At 38.8% G+C, this 23,137-nt stretch overlaps 1 protein-coding gene across 1 annotated transcript in view; it reads left to right on the forward strand.

Moving 5' to 3' along the window:
• Positions 1–23,137, forward strand: part of MAP1B (microtubule associated protein 1B) — a 99,785-nt gene that overhangs the window by 64,176 nt on the left and 12,472 nt on the right. Inside the window, exons 3-5 of the mRNA XM_060761691.2 lie at positions 6,074–6,156; positions 14,074–14,214; positions 16,316–22,568. Of these exons, the coding sequence (XP_060617674.2) occupies positions 6,074–6,156; positions 14,074–14,214; positions 16,316–22,568 (6,477 nt within the window). The remainder of the gene's footprint in view (positions 1–6,073; positions 6,157–14,073; positions 14,215–16,315; positions 22,569–23,137) is intronic.

The raw sequence follows: 23,137 nt of genomic DNA on the forward strand, positions 1-23,137 counted from the left end.
ATACAAAACTGCAGCATTAAAGTCATAGATTATTAAAATTTAGGGTGAAGACACAACAAATATTATATTTTCCCCTAAAATGGACCAAATTATATTCTCTAAAATATTTTTAAAAACAAACACCAACTTTCAAAGTTTAGGATATCTGTTTAATTTCTATCAGAAATTCAGTAGATGATTCTTCAAACCTTCATAGCTCTGAACAGCATGGGGCATGATTTTACAAAAGTCTGCTTATGAACCTGGTTGCTAAGATTTGTAGGAATGAATCTCTTAAGAATCCCTCCAGAGATATGCTTGACATAGGCACACACACAGGGATGGATTTTCTCCTGTTTTGCTCACAAATTATGAAAGGTTTCCTTCAGCTTTACATTCAGTCCTATTGTCACTCTTTCTATGAAAGGTACACATGTTTCCAATCTGGCCTCTTAAATAGTTTTATTTTTAACTTGTTTTTGAAGTGAATTGGTGATGTCTTTAATTTTCTAGAGTAAAGGCTAGATAAAAAATTAATTAGTAAATAAAGCTTGTAATAATATACAGTATTTATATTCCACCCTATCTCCCGAGGGGACTCAGGGCAGATTACAGTACACATATACAGCAAACATTCAGTGCCATTATACAATGAACTAAGACAACAGTACATACACAGAGGTAAAGGCTTCCCACCTTTTTCTATCTCTGGCAACTGGAGGCTGCACTTGACTCCGGCCACAGGGAGGTGCTGTCACTCCATCTTCCATGCCGAGGAACTTTGTTGTCCATCAATGCTCTCCCGATCAAATCGCTGCATGTCTGCATGGGTGCCTTTTATTACCTCCATGCCAAAGTGATACCTATTTATCTATTCACATCGCTGTTTTTGAACTGCTAGATAAACAGAAGCTGGGCTGACAGCAGGAGCTCACCCCAACCCGGGCTTGAGCTGCTGACCTTGCGATCCACAAGATTTTATGCAGCTGGCAGTTTAACCCACTGTGCTAAGCCCAACCTTATGTTTAAGCTCATGTCAAATCTCATTTTCTGTGTTCAATATGTCAGTAATTGCTGGTAGAATATAAGTCATGGGTAACAAAAGGATGCAGCGGAAATACCACACTTCCTCACTTTTATCAGTGAACGTTTTTGTCTTAAGTACTGAAAAAGCTTAAATATGAATGGCTTTCTCTATAAAATGAATGGTTCACAGAGCAGAGTCAGCATAACATCAGTATCATTGTAGAGATTCACTTGACTTGACTGAAGCTACCAGAAATTGACTTTCTAGGAACATGGCCAATTCAGTTGATCTTTGACATCTTTAGCAGAAGTCTTTTTCTCAGTACAATAACATGTTTACCATTACCAGATTTGGCATACTTGGGTATTATACATTGTTCCACTTTTAAAAACAACATCTGGATTAAAAAGAAAGGCCTTTTAAATATAGAAAATGGGTCACTTTGTTTTGCTGGTTGCAAGCAAATATTATAAGTATGCCAATTTTAGTTATAAAAAAACCCAACAAGCCGAAGCAACATAGTTGAGAGGTTTCTTTTTATAGAAACTATGCAAAACTATGGATTTGTTGTAGATATATTATCTAAATGTCTATGGTATATTTTAGGCCACCATCTTCTTTAATTCCAAGGTTTGTTCTGAATTAGAGTTACTTCTAATTAATTCATTTTATCAGTTAACAAATTATAGTGGTTGCATTTTGCCAGTGACTTAACAAGGGATTTTCCACTCCTTTTCAGATGGAACAATATGTGCGTGCGTGCATGTGTGTAGAGAGAGAGTCTTGTGTGTGTGTATGCATGGATGGATGGACGGACAGACAGACAGATAGTGTGACTTCACTACATAATGGACAATGGTTCTATAACACTTCATTTTGTTCAGAAATCTGTGTGTGTGTATGATGGCAAAGTAGACAGTAGGAAGTTGTGTTTTGTGCTACAAGCCAGCAGTTTGGTGCATTCAGTTTTGTTTCCCTTTTTAGAAAAACCCAACAAACATTGCAGTTCTCATTCAAAGATTTGCCACGGATAGCAGGATATGATTATAGCTATACTTCAGTTAGCAAAATAGATTTGTCCCTGGGCATTACTTCTTTAACACAAAATTTGGTACCAGAGGCAAAAACTAGCATGGAAAGAATAGAGCAAGATTCTTACACCATAAACAGGAAGAGAATTCAATATATTTAAGTCTAGATTTACACTGCCCTATACAGGCGGTTCCCAAGTTACCAACATTTGACTTACAAATGACTCATACCTAAGAATGGGGATGAGACAACAGGAAGTGAGAGAAATCTACCCCTAGGAAGGGAAATTCACTCCTGAAAGAGTTATCATGGGGGAAAGGTGTCTCAAATGAAGCTTTGTCGCCAATCCTTGTTTCTACAAGACAATTTTTCAAACTGCAATTCCCACAGGGACAGAAAGTAAGATGAAATCTTCTGAACATACAGCAACACAAATACCACAGGGGTGTTAACCCCTTCCTATGCTATCCAAAACTTTGTCTGTCTATTGACCTCATCACATTGGGCTGCAATTGGCAGCATGGGTTGATTTTAGCCCAGGTTACCCACTGAGCCGGCTGGCTCCCATCACATGACATTGTATTGGCTCCATGGGTGAAGCAGGGCAGAGCCGGCTTATACAATCTATAGGGGGAATCTACGCTTTCGCTCTTCACCCATGCGATCACCTTTCCTTGGATCTGGACGATGCAAGGCATGGGGAGGAGGATTCCCCACACCCTGCGGCGAAGTGTAACGTCACCACCACCAGCCGCTGGAGGTATGATGAGGTGGTTTGGCTGGAGTTATACTTTAAAATGTACTTGTTCTGACTTACATACAAATTTAACTTAAGAACAAACCTACAGAACATACCTTGTTCATAACTAGGGGACTGCCAGCTTCAGAATTTGGATTAATTACATTTATCTGGATTATAGGGTAGACTGATATGATCCAGTTCAGTGCAGTTAATGCATATTCTGAAACTAGATTATAGGACAGTGTAGATCCATCCTCAAAGAACTAACCAGATGTACTTGTGAAATGAAACAACCAGCTCAAGTAAGTCTTGTGTAAATAAATAGAAACATTTTGAATCTTCTAGAGAACATTTGAAGGATCACCTTTTTGTTCACTAACTCCCACTTCTTATGATGATTTCATTTTGATTTTCGTTTTGATAGCCAAACATATTAATATTTTTATTGTTGAACTCAACAACAAAGAAATGCTGGAAATAGCTGGTGAAGCTGGCATACCTGCTCTTTTTTGCTGTTCACACTGCTTTGCTGTCTCTCTGTTTTGCTATTCACACATGCTAATTCTGGAGTTACTGTACATGTTGTTTTCTTTGGCTGCTACGGGCAGGCCCACACAATTACAGTAGCCTTAGCTAGCCAAATTTGGCTTTAAAATGGTAACTATCATAATTGCTTTTAGAAAACGGAAAAACAAAATGTTACTTTATAGCACTGTAACTTTAATGGAAACTGCTTTGGCAGAAACCTTTTAACTGTTACTACTTTATTTGTAAAAGTAGTAAACAAGTTCTGTCTGGTACCACTCAATAATACTCGTAGATATACATGGCATTTCACTTTTAATATAGGGTAAAGGTAAAAGTTTTCCCTGACATTAAGTCTTGTTGTGTCCAACTCTGGGGGCAGCGGGGTGTGTGTGCTCATCTCTGTTTCTAAGCTGAAGAGCCGGTGTTGTCCGTAGATGCCTCTAAGGTCATGTGACCAGCATGACTGCTTGGAGCATGTGATATTATTATATACATCAATAAATGGTGCAATCCAACCACATTTACTATGAAGAAAATCACTGTGTAAGGCTTTTGTCCTATATGTCACTCATCTGTAGGCATAAACTATATTACAGTAATACTTACTTCTGAGTAAGTATGTATAGGATTAGACAGTGAGTAACCTGGTACATTTATGTAAGTTTGTATGTGAGAGAAAAAGAGTTCTAAATAAGAGAAATCATCTATTTTTTAGATGATGCATGCATATTTTTCATTAATATACACATTCACTCATACACTTGGGGTTGTTTTTTTCAAGGTGGTATTTGCCACCTGGAGTATTTGTATAGAATGTTACTAAAAATAATATTAATAATTTAAAATTTACTGATTCATTAGTCGGAAGTGCAATTTGGAGTTGATAAATATGTGTTTAATCCATTTGAATTGATCAGTTATGACTGCTGTTCAATCAAACATTGTCATACTAATAATTATGTAAAAAGAAGTATTCAGAGAATATCTTTGAAGTTATTCACAGTTTATCCTCAATTATTTCGTAGATAGAAATGTGGACATGTGTGTGGCCAAAATTGAAATTACTATTAAGGAGAAATAACTCGCAAACTATGTATTGTCCAAGGCTTATTTGGCTGTAATCATTGGAGTGTTTTGTGGTTTCTGGGCTGTATGGCTGTGTTCTAATAATAATAATAATAACACCTCAATAATGTTAAAAAAAACAAAGTATGGATTGTGGAGGTTGCAATCCCAGGTGACAGCTGGATTGAAGAGAAACAACTGGAAAAGCTGACACAGTACGAGGATTTAAAGATAGAACTGCAAAAACACTGGAACAAGCCAGTAAAGGTGGTCCCAGTGGTGATCGGCACACTGGGTGTAGTGCCTAAAGACCTTGGCCTGCACTTAAACACAATTGGTATTGACAAAATTACCATCTGTCAGCTGCAAAAGGCCACCCTACTGGGATCGGCACACATTATTCGCCAATACATCACACAGTCCTAGACACTTGGGAAATGTTCGATGTGTGATCCAATACAACAGCCAACATAGTGATCTTGTTTGCTGTGTACTAATCTTGTTATGTTAATAATAATAACAACAAAAACAATTTTATTCTTGTATCCTGCTTCCATCTCCCTGAAGGGACTTGTGGCAGCTTACATATGGCACAAAGTGCCCAAAACAATACATAAAATAAACACACAGTACAATACAAAATAAAACCAGTAGTATATAAAACAATAATTTGAATTCAGAACAGTGCCCAATAACCTATAGTGTCTACTGTCATAAAACATGGCCAACTGTAAACAAGAAGAAGGGAAAGGGATGGTGCAAGTTGTAGCTAAGGAACAAGGGCATGGGATGAAAGTGCTGTGCTGTATCATAATTGTGTACCATTGGGCTAGACATTCTAGCAGCATTTTCCCCTGACGTTTCACCTGCTGGAATCTTCAGAAGATCTGATGGAGGTAAAGCAAGTGGAGTATACCTGTGACATTCCAGAATTGCAACACAATTGTAACACAATCAGCTTACAATCAGCATGACCAAAAATCAATTTATTTTGCAATAGTAATGTGTTCCTATCTTGCAGATCTTGAAGGAAAATAATTCCTTTTAAAATGCATTTCAATTTCAAAAGTTTTCAGATAGTCATGTGTGAACATACACACAAAGAGAAGCTATGTTCAAGAGTATTTCATATTAGGCAAATGAACTGTTTCCATAGTATCTTTTGGTGAAGGTTAATTACTTCATTTTAAATAATATATGCCAAGCTTCTTTTCTCTGTATCCAACTAATTGCCAGACAGGATGCCTGGATGACATGCCCTTCAAAATCCCAATACAACAGCTAATTAGTCTCACTGCTCTTCTCAAAGCACCAATAAGAATGATGCCAAATGGGGAAAAATGTGAGATGGTGAAACAATAATGTCAGAAAACTGTTGTGGGCAGTGGCCCCAAGGGTGACAAAAGCTTTTTTTTTTTTTGCATGGCAAAATGGCTTTATGCTAACTTTTTGAGTATTTTCTCCAATCCTATCTGAAGTGGGGTAAAAATCACACAATATTGGTTTTCACCAGTTTCATGTTGTATTTTGCTGTTTGAATACCTTCAAACATGAATCCTTAGCTTTTTATCTTTGTAGGACAGAGGAAAATGTTGTGATACAGACTGATCCTGCTGAAGGAATTACCTTTTAAGGAAAGTGTACCTTCTGGCAATTGCAAGACATACTCTTCATATTTTCCCTTTCTTTCATATCTACAGGTCAGAAGATTCTTCACCACCGAAGTGATGTTTTGGAAACTGTCGTTCTGATTAACCCTTCAGATGAAGCAGTCAGCACTGAGGTAAATTAATCGAAAATCTATAACTGAATGTGTTATACAGATTATATTATATGCATAAAATAATTGTATTTTACTGGAGCCAGGGCAGCAATAATTGGATTTTGTTAGCATAAATTTTAAATATCCTGCTAATGTATTTTGTCATCTGGAAAAAGAGGATTTCCCTGTTTACTCAACAGATTAGGGACCAGAGCAGTCCTTGAAATGCAGAATCCCATGTCGCATTTTCGTTTTCATTTGGTTGATTTTTAATTTGTTTTTGGTTTAATTCGGTTACATTTTATTGATTGAATTTTAATTTGGTTCTGTTTTAATAAATGATGAAAATGCAGTGTGCATGTCAAATGTATAAGTTCTGGGCATAACTTTTGAAACTGGTAAAAAATGGGTTGTTGATGCCTGTATTTATCTATCTCTGTTTAAGGGGTGCATCTACACTGTAGAATTAATGCAGTTTGACACCACTTTAATTGCCATGGTTCAGTGCTGTGGAATCCTGGGAGTTGTCCTTTTCATCCTGGAGAGAAGTGACAAGTGGAGTGTCGCAGGGTTCTGTCCTGGGCCCGGCTCTGTTTAACATCTTTATTAATGAGTTAGATGAAGGGATAGGAGGCATGATCATCAAGGTTGCAGATGACACCAAATTGAGAAGGATAGCCAACACTCCAGAAGACAGGAGCAGAATTCAAAACAATCTTGACAGGTTAGAGAAATGGGCCAAAATGAAAAAAAAAAAACCCGAAGTTCAACAGGGAGAAAGGCAAGATGCTCCACTTAGGCAGAAAAAAAAGCAAAGATACAGAATAGGGGACGCCTGGCATGACAACAGTAGGTGTGAAAAAGATATTGGAGTCCTCATGGACAACAAGTTAAACATGAGCCAACAATGTCATGTGGCAGCTAAAAGAGCCAATGGGATTTTGGTCTGCATAAATAGTACAGTGTCTAGATCCAGGGAAGTAATGCTACCCCTCTATTCTGCCTTGGTCAGACCACACCTGGAATACGGTGTCCAATTCCGAGGACTGCAATTGAAGGGAGATGTTGCCAAGCTGGAATGTGTCCAGACAAGGGAGACTAAAATAATGGGTGAACTCCCACTGTTAGGCCCAGCTCCTGCCAACCTAGCAGTTCGAAAACATGCAAAATGTGAGTAGACCAATAGGTACTGCCTTGGTGGGAAGGTAATGTCACTCCATGCATTGATGCTAGCCACATGACCTTGGAGGCATCTACAGACAACGCCGGCTCTTCAGCTTAGAAATGGAGATAAGCACCACCCCTCAGAGTCGGACATGACTAGACTTAATGTCAAGGGGAAAACCTTTATTTTTACCTTATACATCTTGATCCTAAGGTGTTGTTATTTTCTAGTAGTACTGCCAGCTTGAGACTCATATGTATTGTTTGGATCATTGAAACACATTTACCCAATTAAAATAGATTCATATGGCACCCTGTACATTAAAAATTTACTCATTTTAATAATTTTGCATCACCAACAAACTTAGCCACTTTACTGCTCACCATTGATTACAATGTCTGAACAAATTGAAATCTAATGGCCATGGTAAAGATTTTGGGCTTACCACTTCTCACAACCCATCACCAGATAATTGTCCAGTGCCAAACTGACCGTTTCATTCATAATCTTGACTTCTGGTTCTTTAACTAATTACTTATATAGTATATGACCTGTGCTCTTTTCCTATGACCATTAGTTTTACTTAAGGCCTTCTTTGAAAACCTCTTTAAAGTTTAGTTATTATATCTTATAGTAAATTCTGTGTCTATCTACACCGTAGAATTAATGCAGTTTGATACCACTTTAACGGCCATATCTCAGTGCTATGGAATCATAGGTGTTGTAGTTTGATGAGGCACAAACACTCTTTGACAGAGATGGTAAAGATCTTGTAAAACTACAAGTTCCCGTGATTCCATAGGATTGAGCTATGGCAATTAGTGGTGTCAGACTGCATAAATTCTACTGTATAGTAGATGCACTCTCTGTCCATGTGTTTGATAACATTCCAGAATAATTCTGAATGTTAGTTGTTGTTGTTGTTGTTTTCGTGTCAGGAGCAACTTGAGAAACTGCAGCTCACTTCTGGTGTGAGGGAATTGATGATGATGATGATGATTATTATTATTATTATTATTATCTGCTTTTAATTGGATTATATGGGTCTACACTGCCAGATAATCTGGGATAAGAAGATAATCTGGAATCAGATCCTTCGATATAGGACAGTATAGATCCAGTCTTGAGTCTAAATTGATCCAGGCTTCTCCTCAAGTGGTAGAAATGCTTTGACAATAGACATAAAATGTTTTTTTGGAGGGAAAGGCTATTGTTTACCCCATATGCTGCAGTTTGCCCCCCTTCCACCCCCTTAAAATTTAAGGCAAACTTTTTCCCTCATGTCTGGAGCGACTTGAGAAACTGCAAGTCGCTTCTGGTGTGATAGAATTGGCCGTCTGCAAGGACCTTGCCCAGGGAACACACAGATGTTTTGTATTTTACCATCCTTGTGGGAGGCTTCTCTCATGTCCCCGCATGGGGAGCTTGAGCTGACAGAGGGAGCTCATCCGTGCTCTCACCGTATTCGAACCTCCGACCTGGCGGTCTTCAGTCCTGTCAGCACAAGAGTTCAACCCATTGCATCACCGGGGCTCCTTGAATATTTGTGAAACAGAACTAAACTGTAGATGCCATGTTGGTTCTTCTTCAGAAACGCCTATATGGTTGACAGTTTTTTCTGTAACGATGTTTTTCATCACTGAGCACAGACATTAAATTAACCAGCCTGCAATCTCTAAAATAATAAGTGTTAAATTGGCTGCTTTATAGTTTTCTGTCATGGAAGGCTATTGCAGAACAAGTGAAATATTTTTTTGCCAAAAGATTAACAGTTTTACTTTTACACTCATTAAGAACTTTCAGATATAATCCAGACCAAGTAATGTTTTGGTTTGTAATTTATCAGTAGGTTTTTTTTTCATTATTTAAATATTTCAGATCCTTTCCTCCCCAAAGTTATTTCAGAGACAGGCGTTTGTCCTATACTAACTGAAGTGAAGACTGGTGAAGAACTCACTATTTGCAATGTCCTTGTTTGTATTTAGTATACCATTCATAATTCCAATGCCTTCCAGTGTCTCCGTTGCTTTCATAGTCAGTTTTCTGCTACTGCTTTTTAAAAACTTGACTCTAGACCAGCACGGGTGAACTTCAGCCCTCTGAGTGTTTTGGACTTTGACTCCCACCATTCCTAACAGCCTCAGGTCCTTTCCTTTTCCCCCTCAGCCGCTTAAGTGGCTGAGGGGGAAAAGGAAAGGGCCTGAGGCTGTTAGGAATGGTGGGAGTCGAAGTCCAAAACACTCGGAGGGCTGAAGTTCGCCCGTGCCTGATCTAGACTAAGTGTGTGTCCCTAAGTCAAGGATGTGCTACTTGCAAAGGTTTCAGAATCAGCAGAAGCTTTTCTGCCAGATGAACTCTTGTTATATTGATATAATTTCTTCTGCCAGCTGATCTCAGACACCAGCTGTTAGGAGAATTTCAGAAAAGCCAAAAAAGAGGTGGAGAAAAGGAAAAGTGAGGCAGAGGCCAAGTTATGTCAGATCTAAAACTCCCCAGGGAATCCTCGCCCAGGGAGACAGCACAAACCTCAGTCAGAGCTAGCGTAGTCAGGAGTCATTTTTAATATTCTTTGGCTGAAAGGGATTTGGATTTAATACATTTTAGTTGGCTCTCAAGTTTCTTTGTGACTTGAGAGTATGCTTTAAGGCATGCTCTATCCCAGGAGTCCCCAAACTTTTTAAGCTGAGGGCCGGTTCGCAGTCCCTCAGATTGTTTGGGGCCAGACTGTTGGTTGAAAAAAACGTAAATCCCATACTACACATAATCATATTTTAGTGCAAAAAATATGAAAGAACAATAGACAAATGTTTTCCCCTGACATTAAGTCTAGTCATGTCCGACTCTCGGAGATGGTGCTCATCTCCATTTCTAAGCCGATGAGGCGGCATTGTCCATAGACACCTCCAAGGTCATGTGGACAGCATAACTGCATGGAGCGCTGTTACCTTCCCACCAAAGCGGTACCTATTGATCTATTCTCATGTTTTCGAACTGCTAGGTTGGCAGAAGCTGGGCCTAACAGCAGGAGCTCACCCTGTTCCCCGGATTCGAACTGCTGACCTTTCGGTCAGCAAATTCAGCATCTCAGCAGTTTAACCCACCACACTGCCATTTAAAGTTAAAATGAAGGACATTTTTAACCAGAAAACTTACCAGTACAGGCAGTCCCTGAATTACAGACAAGATAGGTTCTGTCAGTTTGTTCTTAAGATGAATTTGTATGTAAGTCGGAACAAGTGCATTTTTTTAAGTGTAACTCCAGCCAAAATATACATATTTTTTAGCTTTGGATAGCATAGGAAAGGGTTAACACCCCCACAGTGTTCGTTTTTCTGCCTGCGCCCCTGTTGAGAAGATGTTTCCTCATTTTCTGTCCCTGTGATCATTGGATTTTGAAAAATTCAGCTTGTTGTGGAAACAAGGATTGGTAAGAAAGCATCAGTGGAGACACCTTTTCCCCAGGAAAACTCTTTCAGGAGTGAATTTCCCTTCCAAGGGTTAGATTTTAGTTTAAGATGGGGGGGGGGATTACCTTGGAGGGCCGCTGGCTATATTTGTTCTAGTCACGTGGTTCCCAACCCTTTTTCTTTTAACCAGGGAGTTTGATTTTTGTTGTTGTTGTTAGTAGGCGCCACAAGGTTCAAGAACTAAATAAACTGTGTTGATCTAAAAATAAACTTTAATTCAAACTTTTAACATATTTGTTAAACTTAATAGTAACATGAATTAAAAATACTATTATAATATAAAAAAGAGCATCTTAATAGAAAATTAAATTAGGTTTGCATCGAATTTGTGATTTTTGAGCTTTCATAGTCTTTACAAGTTGGCTAATCCTGGTACTAATATTACTGCTGAAAGCTACATGCATGCTATCACTTACTTTCAATCAATTCCTGGACTTGTTCTTAATTACCAGCAAAGCTGAAAACTCTTGTTCACATAAAGTGTGGAGAAGAGCATAAGACAGCGCAAGGCAATTCCTTGAATTTTAGTATTAAAAAATGCTTTTGTACACCAAAACTTCTCGAGAAAATCAGATTCAAATACATCTTTCCAGTTTCTATCGTTTTGAAATTCAACTAGTTCTTCCTGGATTTCTTCTTCAAGCTCTCCAATTTCAGTCTTATTGATTTCCATAGGATCATAGAATCACTAGCTTGGATCTGCCTTCCAGTCGATTGCTGGTCTTAATATTTTTACCAATATGTCTTCCAATTTTTTTAATCACTTCACTTTTGTCATTTCTTTGGCAATGTGTGTGTTCCTTTTTGTTATCTCCATTTGGTCTCATGGGGGGAAATTTCCCTCTATTAGCAGCACATATAGAACGGATAAATATCTGAGTATTTAATGAGGACATACTTATTTTTAACATAGTTCCAAGTGCCATCTATAAGGAACAGGAAAATATATTACAGCATCATGAATAAACATTATATACATCAACTAGAAGATTCATTTTCCCTGGAAAAGTTATTGGCTTTGTTTGAAAAGCTGGCAGCTTTCCCTGAGCTTTGCTACCAAATGCAGGAAACAATAAATCCAAGAGAATTCAGTTTTTTAAAATGGATTTTGTGCAATTAAAACAGATGAGATTTAAGTGACATTCATTATACAGTTGAATCCTTTTCTCACTGCTTCCTGAAAAAATCACACCCAATAAAACGACTCGTCCCGTCAAGAATAATGTTACATTTTTATATCCCAACACAATTAGTGCCAAAGGAGCTTGGGATTTGCTTCTGATTAGGTCGTTTTCCTGCTGTTCCAAGCTTTTTAGTGAATACCCTTGAACTCACTACAAAAGGCAAACGTGAATTCAGGGCAGTATTGCTTTTCTGTGACACAAGATCAAAAAATATTTAAGAACAAGTGAACTGTTGGGTATAGCAGGATCAGGCCAAGTGCAGCAGCTTTTCCATTGTTCTCGATCATTGATATTTCTTTATTTAAATTTTCACCAAAATTTGACAGCCGGATGATAAATGAACTTTAGTCAGTGGAATCATAGAGTTGGAAGAGACCTCATGGACCACCCAGTCCAACCCCCTGCCAAGAAGCAGGAAAATCGCATTCAAAGCACCCCCAACAGATAGCCATCCAGCCTCTGTTTAAAAGCCTCCAAAGAAGGAACCCCCACCACATTCCTGGCAGAGAGTTCCACTGCTAAACAGCTCTCGCAGTTAGGAAGTTCTTCCTAATGTTCAGATGGAATCTCGTTTCCTGTGGTTTGAAACTATTGTTCCTCGTCCTAGTCTCCAGGACAGCAGAAAACAAGCCTGATCCCTATGACTTTTCCCTCACATCTTGATACATGGCCCTCATTATGTCTCCTCTCAGCCTTCTGTTCTGCAGGCTAAACATTCCCAGCTCTTTAAGCCACTCCTCAGGGCTTGTTTTCCAGACCCTTGATCCTTTTAGTAGGCAGCCTCTAGACACATTCCAACTTGTTAACATCTCCCTTCAATTGCTGTGCCCAGAATTGGACACAGTATTCCAGGTGTGGTCTGACCAACGCAGAATAAAGGGGTAGCGTGACTTTCCTAGATCTAGACGCTATTTATGCAGGCCAAAATCCCATTGGCTTTTAATGTTGTTTGTGATGTTGGCTCATCAAACACAACATTTTCAATATTCAATGGAATAACCAATATTATGGTAATATACTGGGGGGTGTTGTGTAGTTTCTGGGTGGTGAGGCCATGTTCTACCAGCATTTTCTCCTGACATTTCACCTGCATCTGTGGCTGGCATCTGCAGCTCATAAGCCACACAATACTTCATGAAAAGCCTTCTCGGCTCCAGGAACTTTTCACACTATGCAGTTATAGCACTATGATTGCTTTTTAATTGTCACGTCTGTATCCTAAGGAATCCTGGAGTTTGTAGTTTGGTACAGCATTCTCCGGCAGGGAATTCTAAATACTCTTCCCTAAACTGCAGTCCTCAAATTCCTCCCTCTGGTTGCCTCTACACTATAGAATTAATGCAGTTTGAACCCACTTAAACTGTCATGTTTCAGTGCTGTGGAATCCTGGGAATTGTAGTTTGAGGAGGTACTACTACTCTTTGGCAGAGAAGGATAAAAATCTTGCAAAACTGCAACTCCTAGGATTCCATAGTATTGAGCCATGGCTATTAAAGTGGTGTAAAACTGTATGAATTCTACCATGTAGATACACTATTTGTTTCATGACTAATACGATCTGAGAGATGGACAAGCCACAGCTACTACATTGAAAGTAGGTGGCTGGCAGCAAAGAGTTTAAATTTTAGAGCTTTTGGATATTGATTTTCCAGATATGAGAAACTCTAAAATAAATAAATGAAAGAATTAAACTAATAGCAAATCAATGAAATCGATTAATACATACAGATAAGCTGGATAAATCCTGACTTTTAAAATGGATTTCAGCATCCATCAATGTCAAATAACTTCTGCCCCGCCCTGAGTATGTGGTATTGCCCATTCTTCTGAAGATTCTGCTTATAGTCCCTTTTCTTGTTTTCTAAAGATTTTTGTTATTTAAGTAGAGGCTGTTTTGAAATCGAAGTTCATGCAACTTGATATTCATTTTATTCTTTCTCCTTTTGTTTCACTTACTGTTTTTTTTAGAAATGTCTAGCTTTTCATCCCATCTTGAGTATTCCTGTTTTTGAAAAGTGCATAATAATAATAATAATAATAATAATAATAATAATAATAATTTGAGTTTAATGGGTCATTTTTAGACAGCGTTTAAATGCACTCTTGTTATCTCTTATCACAGGTGCGCTTGATGATAACTGATGCTGCAAGGCACAAACTTCTGGTACTAACTGGGCAAAGCTTTGAAAATACAGGCGAGCTCATTCTTCAGTCTGGATCGTTCTCATTTCAGAACTTTATTGAAATTTTCACAGATCAAGAGGTTTGTGTTTTTGTTTTTCAACACTAACAACTAGTGACTAGAGTTGTTTAGCATTGGTGTACACTCTGATGTAACAGTTTTATGACATACCCCCCTCTCAGTATTAGTAATTAGCATGTGTATTTCAGAGATTTGTCAAAAGAAAAGTAATTTTTTTCCACTGGAACTCCCAATAATTTCTAAATTGATTATGCTGGTTGTAGGGTTCTGGGAACTATAATCCAAAAACCTGTAAATCTAGGTGAATTCCAGTAACCATTTTTGAACTACAATCCCTGTTGTCTCATAATAAGTTAGACTGGGGGATTCTGAGAATTGGAGTTCAAAAATGGAACTTTTCCAAACTCTATAATAATTAGTATCCTCTGATAAGTGTATCTGTTTGACAGGCTTTTGCCTCATATCTTGAAAAGTTTACTCTTCCTATTTAGTGCTTTGTTTTCCTTTTTGAAGAAAAACATTTAACATAAAGTTCTGCTTGACATTTATATAAAACCTATTTATATTCCAACCATGTGGATTGTCACATTGTTTTCAGTGACCTATATAAAAACAATACCGCCAAACCAGACATGGGCAAACTTAGGCCCTCCAGGTGATTTGAACTTCAACTCCCACAATTCCTGGCCTCAGGCCCCTTCCTTTTCCCCCTCAGCCGAAGGGTCGAAGTTTGCCTATGCCTGAGCTATACTGTACAGTCATCTTTATTTATTCATTTATTTATTTATCTTATTTCTTGCTCTCTTATTATGCACATTCATTGGATGATTCTTTTAGGTGAAGCATGTAAATTCTTCTAGGTGAGCATGAAGGACAATTATAGGCTAGCAGGATCTATTTTTATTATAGCCTATCAACTAAAACCAAATATAAAATAGTAACTTGAGTGACAGATCCAATAAGCTGCTGTGTACAAAGAATACCTATAGTCTAAAACACATACACAAATTGTTATTCGCTAAACCAAATGTTGGCCCTAATTCTCTATCACATTGTCCTTTATGTAAATCTAGCTACATGAGACCCTGTTAGTGAATTGCAAAGGTGCATTGTGGGACAACTGGCAATAATGTCCCAAAGTGCATCAGCATTCCTTAGTTAGTGTCGTGATGTGTAATGGGACATTTGGATAGAGTGGATTCCAAATTCATGGGTCCCATTGTGCATCAATCCCAATGTGCATTGGTCCTTTTGCTGGCTCTCCTACATAGTAATGTAATGGCAGCCCTTTATTGCTTTACAGAACTATCCAATTCTTAATCCCACACGTTAGTCCATTTTCCAATACATAAGTCTGCAACAGCATTCCGGCCATTGTTGCAACTCACATATAATAGGACAATAATGCGTTGATAAAGTACTATCACAACACTAGGGGTGAAGGGCAGTGTTTAGGCAATGAAATAGAAGTTGTTGAGGCCTCATTTAGAATTACCTACGCACAATATATTGGATTTCTTTCTACAACATTGAGTTATTTTCAGGTTCAGGTGATCACCAAGAACATCCAGTTGATTTTATGGCAAGTGAAAATTATTCAGGGTCTTATCACACTGGGATATACTCAATTTCTGAGACTCTTTGAATGGAGTTCTGAATGGATCCTATCATATGACATTTGTCGCATTCTGTCAGTACAAAACATTTCAGAGACTGAGTTATTGCACACAGGATTCTGATTGTGTTTTTAAAAATGTACTAGGATTTTGTACGTTGCTGAGGCACTGTTTTTATGTGTGCTCAGAAAATCAGTATACATTCTGTCAGGTAAAAATCTCACGATAATTGTTGTTTGAGACTTCAAATATTGCATAATATTAGAAATATTAGAAATAATAATAATAAAGTGATTTTGGGAGGCATTCCAGAAGTTTGAGAAGAACCAGCCTTCCATGGTGTGATGAGTTAAAGTGCGGTATTTTCAAATCGTAATAACTGAATGTGATGGGGAGAGTATGCATTCCATCTCAAATACAGTATACATCCAGTCCTAAAAAAAATATAGGATGCATACCGATATAAACAAGATTATATCACAATGCAATAAGGTCCTAAGTCCAAATTGCCTTATAATATTTCCTCTTGTGTTTTGCAACTTCAGATTGGAGAACTGTTGAGTACGACTCACCCTGCCAATAAAGCCAGCTTAACGCTTTTCTGTCCTGAGGAAGGGGACTGGAAGAATTCAAACCTTGACAGACACAACCTTCAAGATTTCATCAACATCAAACTCAATTCTGCCTCTATTTTGCCTGAAATGGAAGGACTTTCTGAGTTCACAGAATACCTTTCAGAGTCAGTGGAAGTGCCATCACCTTTCGATATCTTGGAGCCACCAACGTCAGGAGGTTTTTTGAAGCTTTCTAAACCTTGTTGCTACATTTTCCCTGGTGGAAGAGGAGATTCTGCTTTGTTTGCAGTTAATGGATTCAACATGCTTATCAATGGGGGCTCGGAGAGAAAATCTTGTTTCTGGAAACTCATCCGACATTTGGATAGAGTGGATTCAATTCTGCTCACCCACATTGGGGATGACAACTTGCCAGGAATTAACAGCATGCTACAACGAAAAATAGCTGAATTAGAAGAGGAGCAGTCTCAAGGCTCTACTACCAATAGTGACTGGATGAAAAATCTAATTTCACCAGATTTAGGAGTTGTGTTTCTTAATGTCCCTGAAAGCCTAGGAAACCCTGATCCTAATTTCCAGTTGAAAAGAAGCATAGAAGAGGCCTGTTTTACACTTCACTACTTAAGCAAGCTATCTATGAAACCAGAACCTCTTTTTAGGAATTCTGGAAACAGCACTGAGCCTATTATTCTTTTTCAAAAAATGGGAGTAGGAAAACTGGAAATGTATGTGCTTAACCCAGTCAAAAATAGCAAAGAGATGCAATATTTCATGCATCAGTGGACAGGTACGAGCAAAGATAAAGCTGAACTTGTTCTACCAAACGGTCAAGAGATAGACATCCCAGTGTCCTATTTAACATCAATATCATCTTTGATTGTATGGCATCCAGCAAATCCCTCTGAAAAAATCATCAGAGTTCTCTTTCCAGGGAATAGTACTCAATATAGTATACTAGATGGATTGGAAAAACTCAAACATTTAGACTTTCTTAAGCAGCCAACTGTTACACAGAAAGACCTTACTGGTAATATAGCGAGTCCAGCGGTAAAACAAACAAAACTGAAACAGCGAACAGATAGTAAGGAAAGTCTCAAACCTGTGACAAAACAACTATCTAGCAAAACAGTCAGAAAGGAATCAAGAGATGAGGCATCTGATACAGGGAAGTCTAGTCCACCTGAAAAGGCTCAAAAAGTAGAAAGTAAAGAGAAACCCATAGCAAAAAAAGATAAAACAGCAAAAGCTGAAACTAGACTCTCGGTGACAGAAAAGGATTTGACAGCTAAAGAACAGCAGCTTGTAAAATCAGAACCAGCTGAAAAACAAGCAGCAGATGTCAAACCAAAAGTAATAAAGGAGAAACATGTGAAAAAGGACATAAAAGCAAAATCTGAGGAAAAGCAAGAAGAAAAAGAAAAACCAAAGAAAGAAGTATCTAAGAGAGAAGAAAAAACCCTGGCTAAGAAAGAGGAAAAGCCTAAAAAGGAAGATGCCAAGAAGGATGTGAAAAAAGAATCTAAAAAAGAATCAAAGAAAGAAGCTCCCCCTAAAAAAGAAGAGAAAAAGGAAATTAAAAAAGAAGAGAAGAAAGAGCCCAAGAAGCTTCTTAAAGAAACAAAGAAAACATCTGCCTCTTTGCCCGAGTCAAAAAAGACTGTCACAAAGCCTAAGCCACAAAAGAAAGAAGAGTCTGTCAAAAAAGAAAGTGGGCTTCTTGGGAAACCAAAGGAGAAAGTTAAAAGCAAGCCACTGAAGAAAGAGATCAAAGTTTCCGAAGCAGCAGCTGCAGTGACTGCTTTGGGGGCTGTTGCTGCAACCGTGGCAGCTGCAGGTGTGGCGGCAAGTGGGAAAGAACTTGAAGTTGAGAGGTCACTCATGTCTTCACCAGAGGATTTAACAAAAGACTTTGAGGAATTAAAAGCTGAAGAAGTTGAAGTGGTGAAAGAGATAAAATCTCAGGTAGATATAATAGGAAATGAAGACAAATTAACAGATATAGATCGAAAGGAAGATTATGAAGTTGAGAAGGAAAAAACAGGGGGTCCCGCTGATTCTCCTGATGAAGGCATAACAACCACTGAACCTGAGGGAGAATGTGAGCAAACACCTGAAGAGCTGGAGTCTGTTGGAAAGGACAGGGTTGATGACAATGAAAAGTTTGAAGATGAAGGAACGGGTTTGGAAGAATCTTCTGAGGCAGGTGACTATGAAGAAAAGGCTGAGACAGAGGAGGCTGAAGAACAAGGTGAAAATGAAGAAGAAGAGGAACCTCTAGGCATCAGACACCAAGATATGAAGGATATAATTGAGATTGAAAAAGAAATGACCAGAGTACCTGAGTATGAAAAAATGAAAGGTTTGAAGTATGATGAAAAAGCAGAATTTAGAGCTAAGGCTGAAGAGCAAGATGAAGAAAATGTAGATGAAAAGGCAGAAACAGAAGAGACTGAGGAGGAAGCTGAGGAGGAAGACAAAATTGAGGGTGTCAAAGATGAAGAGGAAACAGAGAAGATGGCAGCTGAAGAAGATTATGTTATGGCTGTGGTAGACAAAGCAGCAGAGGCTGGTGAGATTGATGCTAAATATGGCTTGCATACTCCAATGAAGCATTCAGAATCTCAGTCTCCTCCTAAAGAACCAGCATCTTCAATCCAGGATGAAACTTTACCTGGTGGGTCAGAAAGTGAAGCAACTGTTTCAGATGAGGAAAATAGAGAAGATCCGCCTGAGGAATTTACTGCTACTTCAGGTTATACCCAGTCCACTATTGAAATATCCAGTGAACCAACTCCAATGGATGAAATGTCAACTCCAAGAGATGTGATGAGTGATGAAACGAATAATGAAGAAAGTGAATCCCCTTCTCAAGAATATGTTAACATTACTAAGTATGAGTCAGCTCTATACACTCAAGAGTTTACTAGGGATAAACTTTCTCCACTTCCTGATGCTTTCAATGGGTTATCTGAAGGATCTAAAACAGATGCTACTGAAGGTAAAGATTATAATGTTTCAGCTTCTACGATTTCACCACCTTCATCTTTAGAGGAAGACAAATTTGGCAAATCTTCTTTCCAAGATGTGTACCGTCAACAAGTAAATGAGATCAAAAGTACTAGCAAATTAGAAATTTCAGAAGCTTTGGAGGAGAAGCATAGCCCAATAGATGAAAGTCCAGGCCTTCTCTCACCAATTGCTAAAACACCTCTTAGTGAACGCAGTGTGAACTTCTCCCTGACTCCCAATGAAATTAAAGTGTCATCTGAGCCTGCAACTCTCTCAGCAGTGTCAGAAAAACATCATGAAAGCCTGGAAGAGCAATGTGCCAGTCCTGATGATAAAACATTAGAAGTAGTATCCCCTTCACAATCAGCCGCTGGTAGTGCTGGACACACTCCTTATTATCAGTCTCCCACAGATGAAAAGCCAAACCAACTCCCCTCTGAGATTACTGGTAAAACAACAGAAGCCTCAATCACTTTTGAAGTTACTGATGCCAAAGATAGCATTGATAAAAATAGAATAAGCCCAATGGATGAACCAGTGCCTGACTCCGAATCACCATTTGAAAAAGTGCTCTCGCCTTTACGAAGCCCACCACTCATAGGTTCAGAGTCTTCCTATGATGAATTTTTGAGTGCTGATGTAAAATCTTACCCCAGAGAAACATCGAGTCCCTTTGAAAACAGTGAAAAAGATGGCTCTCCCTTGCAGAAGAGCCCAGCTTCTGAGACTACTTCTACAACTGTTTTCGAAGAAAAGCAAGTTGAAAAAGATATGCAGCTTACACCATCAAAATCAGACTTTGTCCTAGAAAAGAAAAAAGATGACCTCGAAGCTTCTGAAACTCATCCTGTATCTATTTTGGATGAAAGGAAACTAGGAGAGATTTCTCCCACACAGGTAGATATTAGTCATTTTAGCTGTTTTAAAGAAGACACCAAAATGTCCATTTCTGAAGGGACAGTCTCTGATAAATCTGCAACTCCTGTTGATGAAGTTGTAGCAGAAGATACTTATTCACACATTGAAGGAGTTGCCTCTGTTTCCACAGCATCAGTTGCTACTAGTTCCTTTCCAGAGCCTACTACTGATGATGTATCTCCTTCACTGCATGCTGAGGTTGGATCCCCTCACTCTACTGAAGTAGATGATTCTCTTTCCGTATCTGTTGTACAAACACCCACAACATTTCAGGAAACAGAAATGTCTCCATCCAAAGAAGAATGCCCAAGGCCTATGTCCATTTCTCCCCCAGATTTCTCCCCTAAAACAGCAAAATCAAGGACACCTGCTCAAGATCATAGGTCTCCCGAACAATCAACCATGTCTGTAGAATTTGGACAAGATTCCCCAGAGCAATCTTTGGCAATGGATTTTAGTAGACAGTCCCCTGAACATCCTATAGCAGGTGCTACTATGCACCATATATCCGAAAATGGTCCAACCGAAGTTGATTTCAGCCCTTCAGACATGCAGGAACACTCTTTTCCAAATAAAATATCACCAGTGGACCAAGCATGCTATAGCCATGAGAAGGATATTTCAGAGATCATTTCAGTATCCCAGATAGAGGCTTCACCCTCTTCCTCCTCGGCTCACACACCTTCACCGGCAAGCTCTCCACTGCAAGAGGAAACTCTATCAGGTGTCACACAGCCTCATGATATGCCATTACATTCTGCATTTTCATCTGAAAAAATTCAGAGCCTGGGAGAAAAACTTTCACCAAAGTCCGACTTGTCTCCATTAACACCAAGGGAATCTTCTCCTTTATATTCACCTGGTTTTTCAGATTCACCTCCTGTGATTAAAGATACAACTGCCACTTCCCAGTCGCCTCCATTATCATTGCATATGTCACCAGACAAATCATTTGGTTACCATACCTCAGTAGTTCAAGACACTCTAACGAAACATAGGCAGGAGCTTCTAGGCTGTACAGATCAGGAAGATGTTGAGGAAACTGCAGGATCACCCCAAGCTCTTAATTACTCTTACAATGGGACTGGAAAAATCACTAGGTCGCCAGAAGATACTGATTATTCTTATGAAAAAACAGAGAAAGTCATGGGATCCCCTGAAATTCTTGCTTATTCTTATGTTGCCACAGGGAAAACCACCAGATCCCCTGAGACTGATAGTTTTTCATACGAAACAACAGGAAAAGCCACCAAGTCACCAGAAAAGTTTGATTATTCCTGTGAAAAAAGTCTTGGATTGTCTGAATCTCTTAGCTACTCTTATGAAACCACTGAAAAAACAAGCAAATCACCTGAAAGGATCGACTACTCTTATGAAAGCACTGGAAAAACTAGCAAATCACCCGAAACAGTCAGTTACTCTTATGAAATGAGTGGGAAAACCACCAGATCACCCGATACAGCTAGCTACCACTATGAGGTTGATAAATACTTTGTTTCAGAAAAAACAGAAACCCGTCAAGATGTTGATCTATGTCTTGTTTCTTCTTGTGAATATAAACATCCAAAAACTGAACTTTCACCTTCATTTATTAATCCTAACCCTTTAGAATGGTTTGCAAGTGAGGAACAGTCTCAAGAACAAGAGAAGCCATTAACTCAATCTGGAGGAGGACAACCACCTTCAGGAGGAAAACAACAAGCACGCCTGTGTGGTGAAACTCCTCCAACCTCAGTCAGTGAATCTGCTCCATCACAAACTGACTCAGATGTGCCACCTGAGACAGAAGAGTGTCCTTCTATTACAGCAGATGCTAACATTGATTCAGAAGACGAATCTGAAACTATTCCAACAGATAAAACCATCACGTATGAACACATTGATCCTCCACCAGTCCCAATGCAAGATCGTAGCCCTTCACCCAGGCACCCCGATGTTTCAATGGTAGACCCAGAGACCTTGCCTATTGAGCAGAACATAGGCAAACCTTTGAGGAAGGATCTGAAGGAAAAAACGAAAACGAAAAAACAGGGTATAAAGACCAAGTCTTCCTCTCCTGCCAAGAAGGGTGACAGCAAATCAAAACAAATGGCTTCACCCAAGCCTGCTGGCTTGAAGGAAGCATTTGATAAAGTTTCAAGAACAGCTTCTCCAAAGAAGAAGGAGTCAGTGGAGAAAGCTGCCAAAAATATCTCTACTCCTGAGATAAAATCTTCCCGCAATGAGGAAAAAGACAAGGAAACCAAAAATGCTGCCAATTCGACGACATCAAAGTCAGCAAAGACTACAACTGCAGGTAAGTTATTGAGATGGAGCAACTTATATGTGTGTGTGTGTGTGTGTGTGTGTGTGTGTGTGTGTGTCAGTCAATGCCATTTAGTAAAAATGATCATAGAATAATAATAATAATAATAATAATAATAATAATAATAATAATAATGTAATAATAATAATAATAATAATAATAATAATAATAATAATAGAATAGAATCATAGAGTTGGAAGAGAACTCGTGGACCATCCAGTCCAACCCCCTGCCAAGAAGCAGGAATATTGTATTCAAAGCACCCCTGACAGATGGCCATCCAGCCTCTGTTTAAAAGCTTCCAAAGAAGCTTCCAAAGAAGCTCTGTTTAAAATCTTTCACCACACTCCAGGGCAGAGAGTTCCACTGCTGAACAGCTCTCACAGTCAGGAAGTTCTTCCTAATGTTCAGGTGGAATCGCCTTTCTTGTAGTTTGAAGCCATTGTTTCGTGTCCTAGTCTCCAGGGAAGCAGAAAACAAGCTTGCTCCCTCCTCCCTGTGGCTTTCTCTCACATATTTATACATGGCTATCATCTCTCAGCCTTCTTTTCTTCAGGCTA

Source organism: Anolis sagrei, chromosome 2 (genome assembly GCF_037176765.1).
Source record: "Anolis sagrei isolate rAnoSag1 chromosome 2, rAnoSag1.mat, whole genome shotgun sequence".
NCBI lineage: Eukaryota > Metazoa > Chordata > Lepidosauria > Squamata > Dactyloidae > Anolis > Anolis sagrei.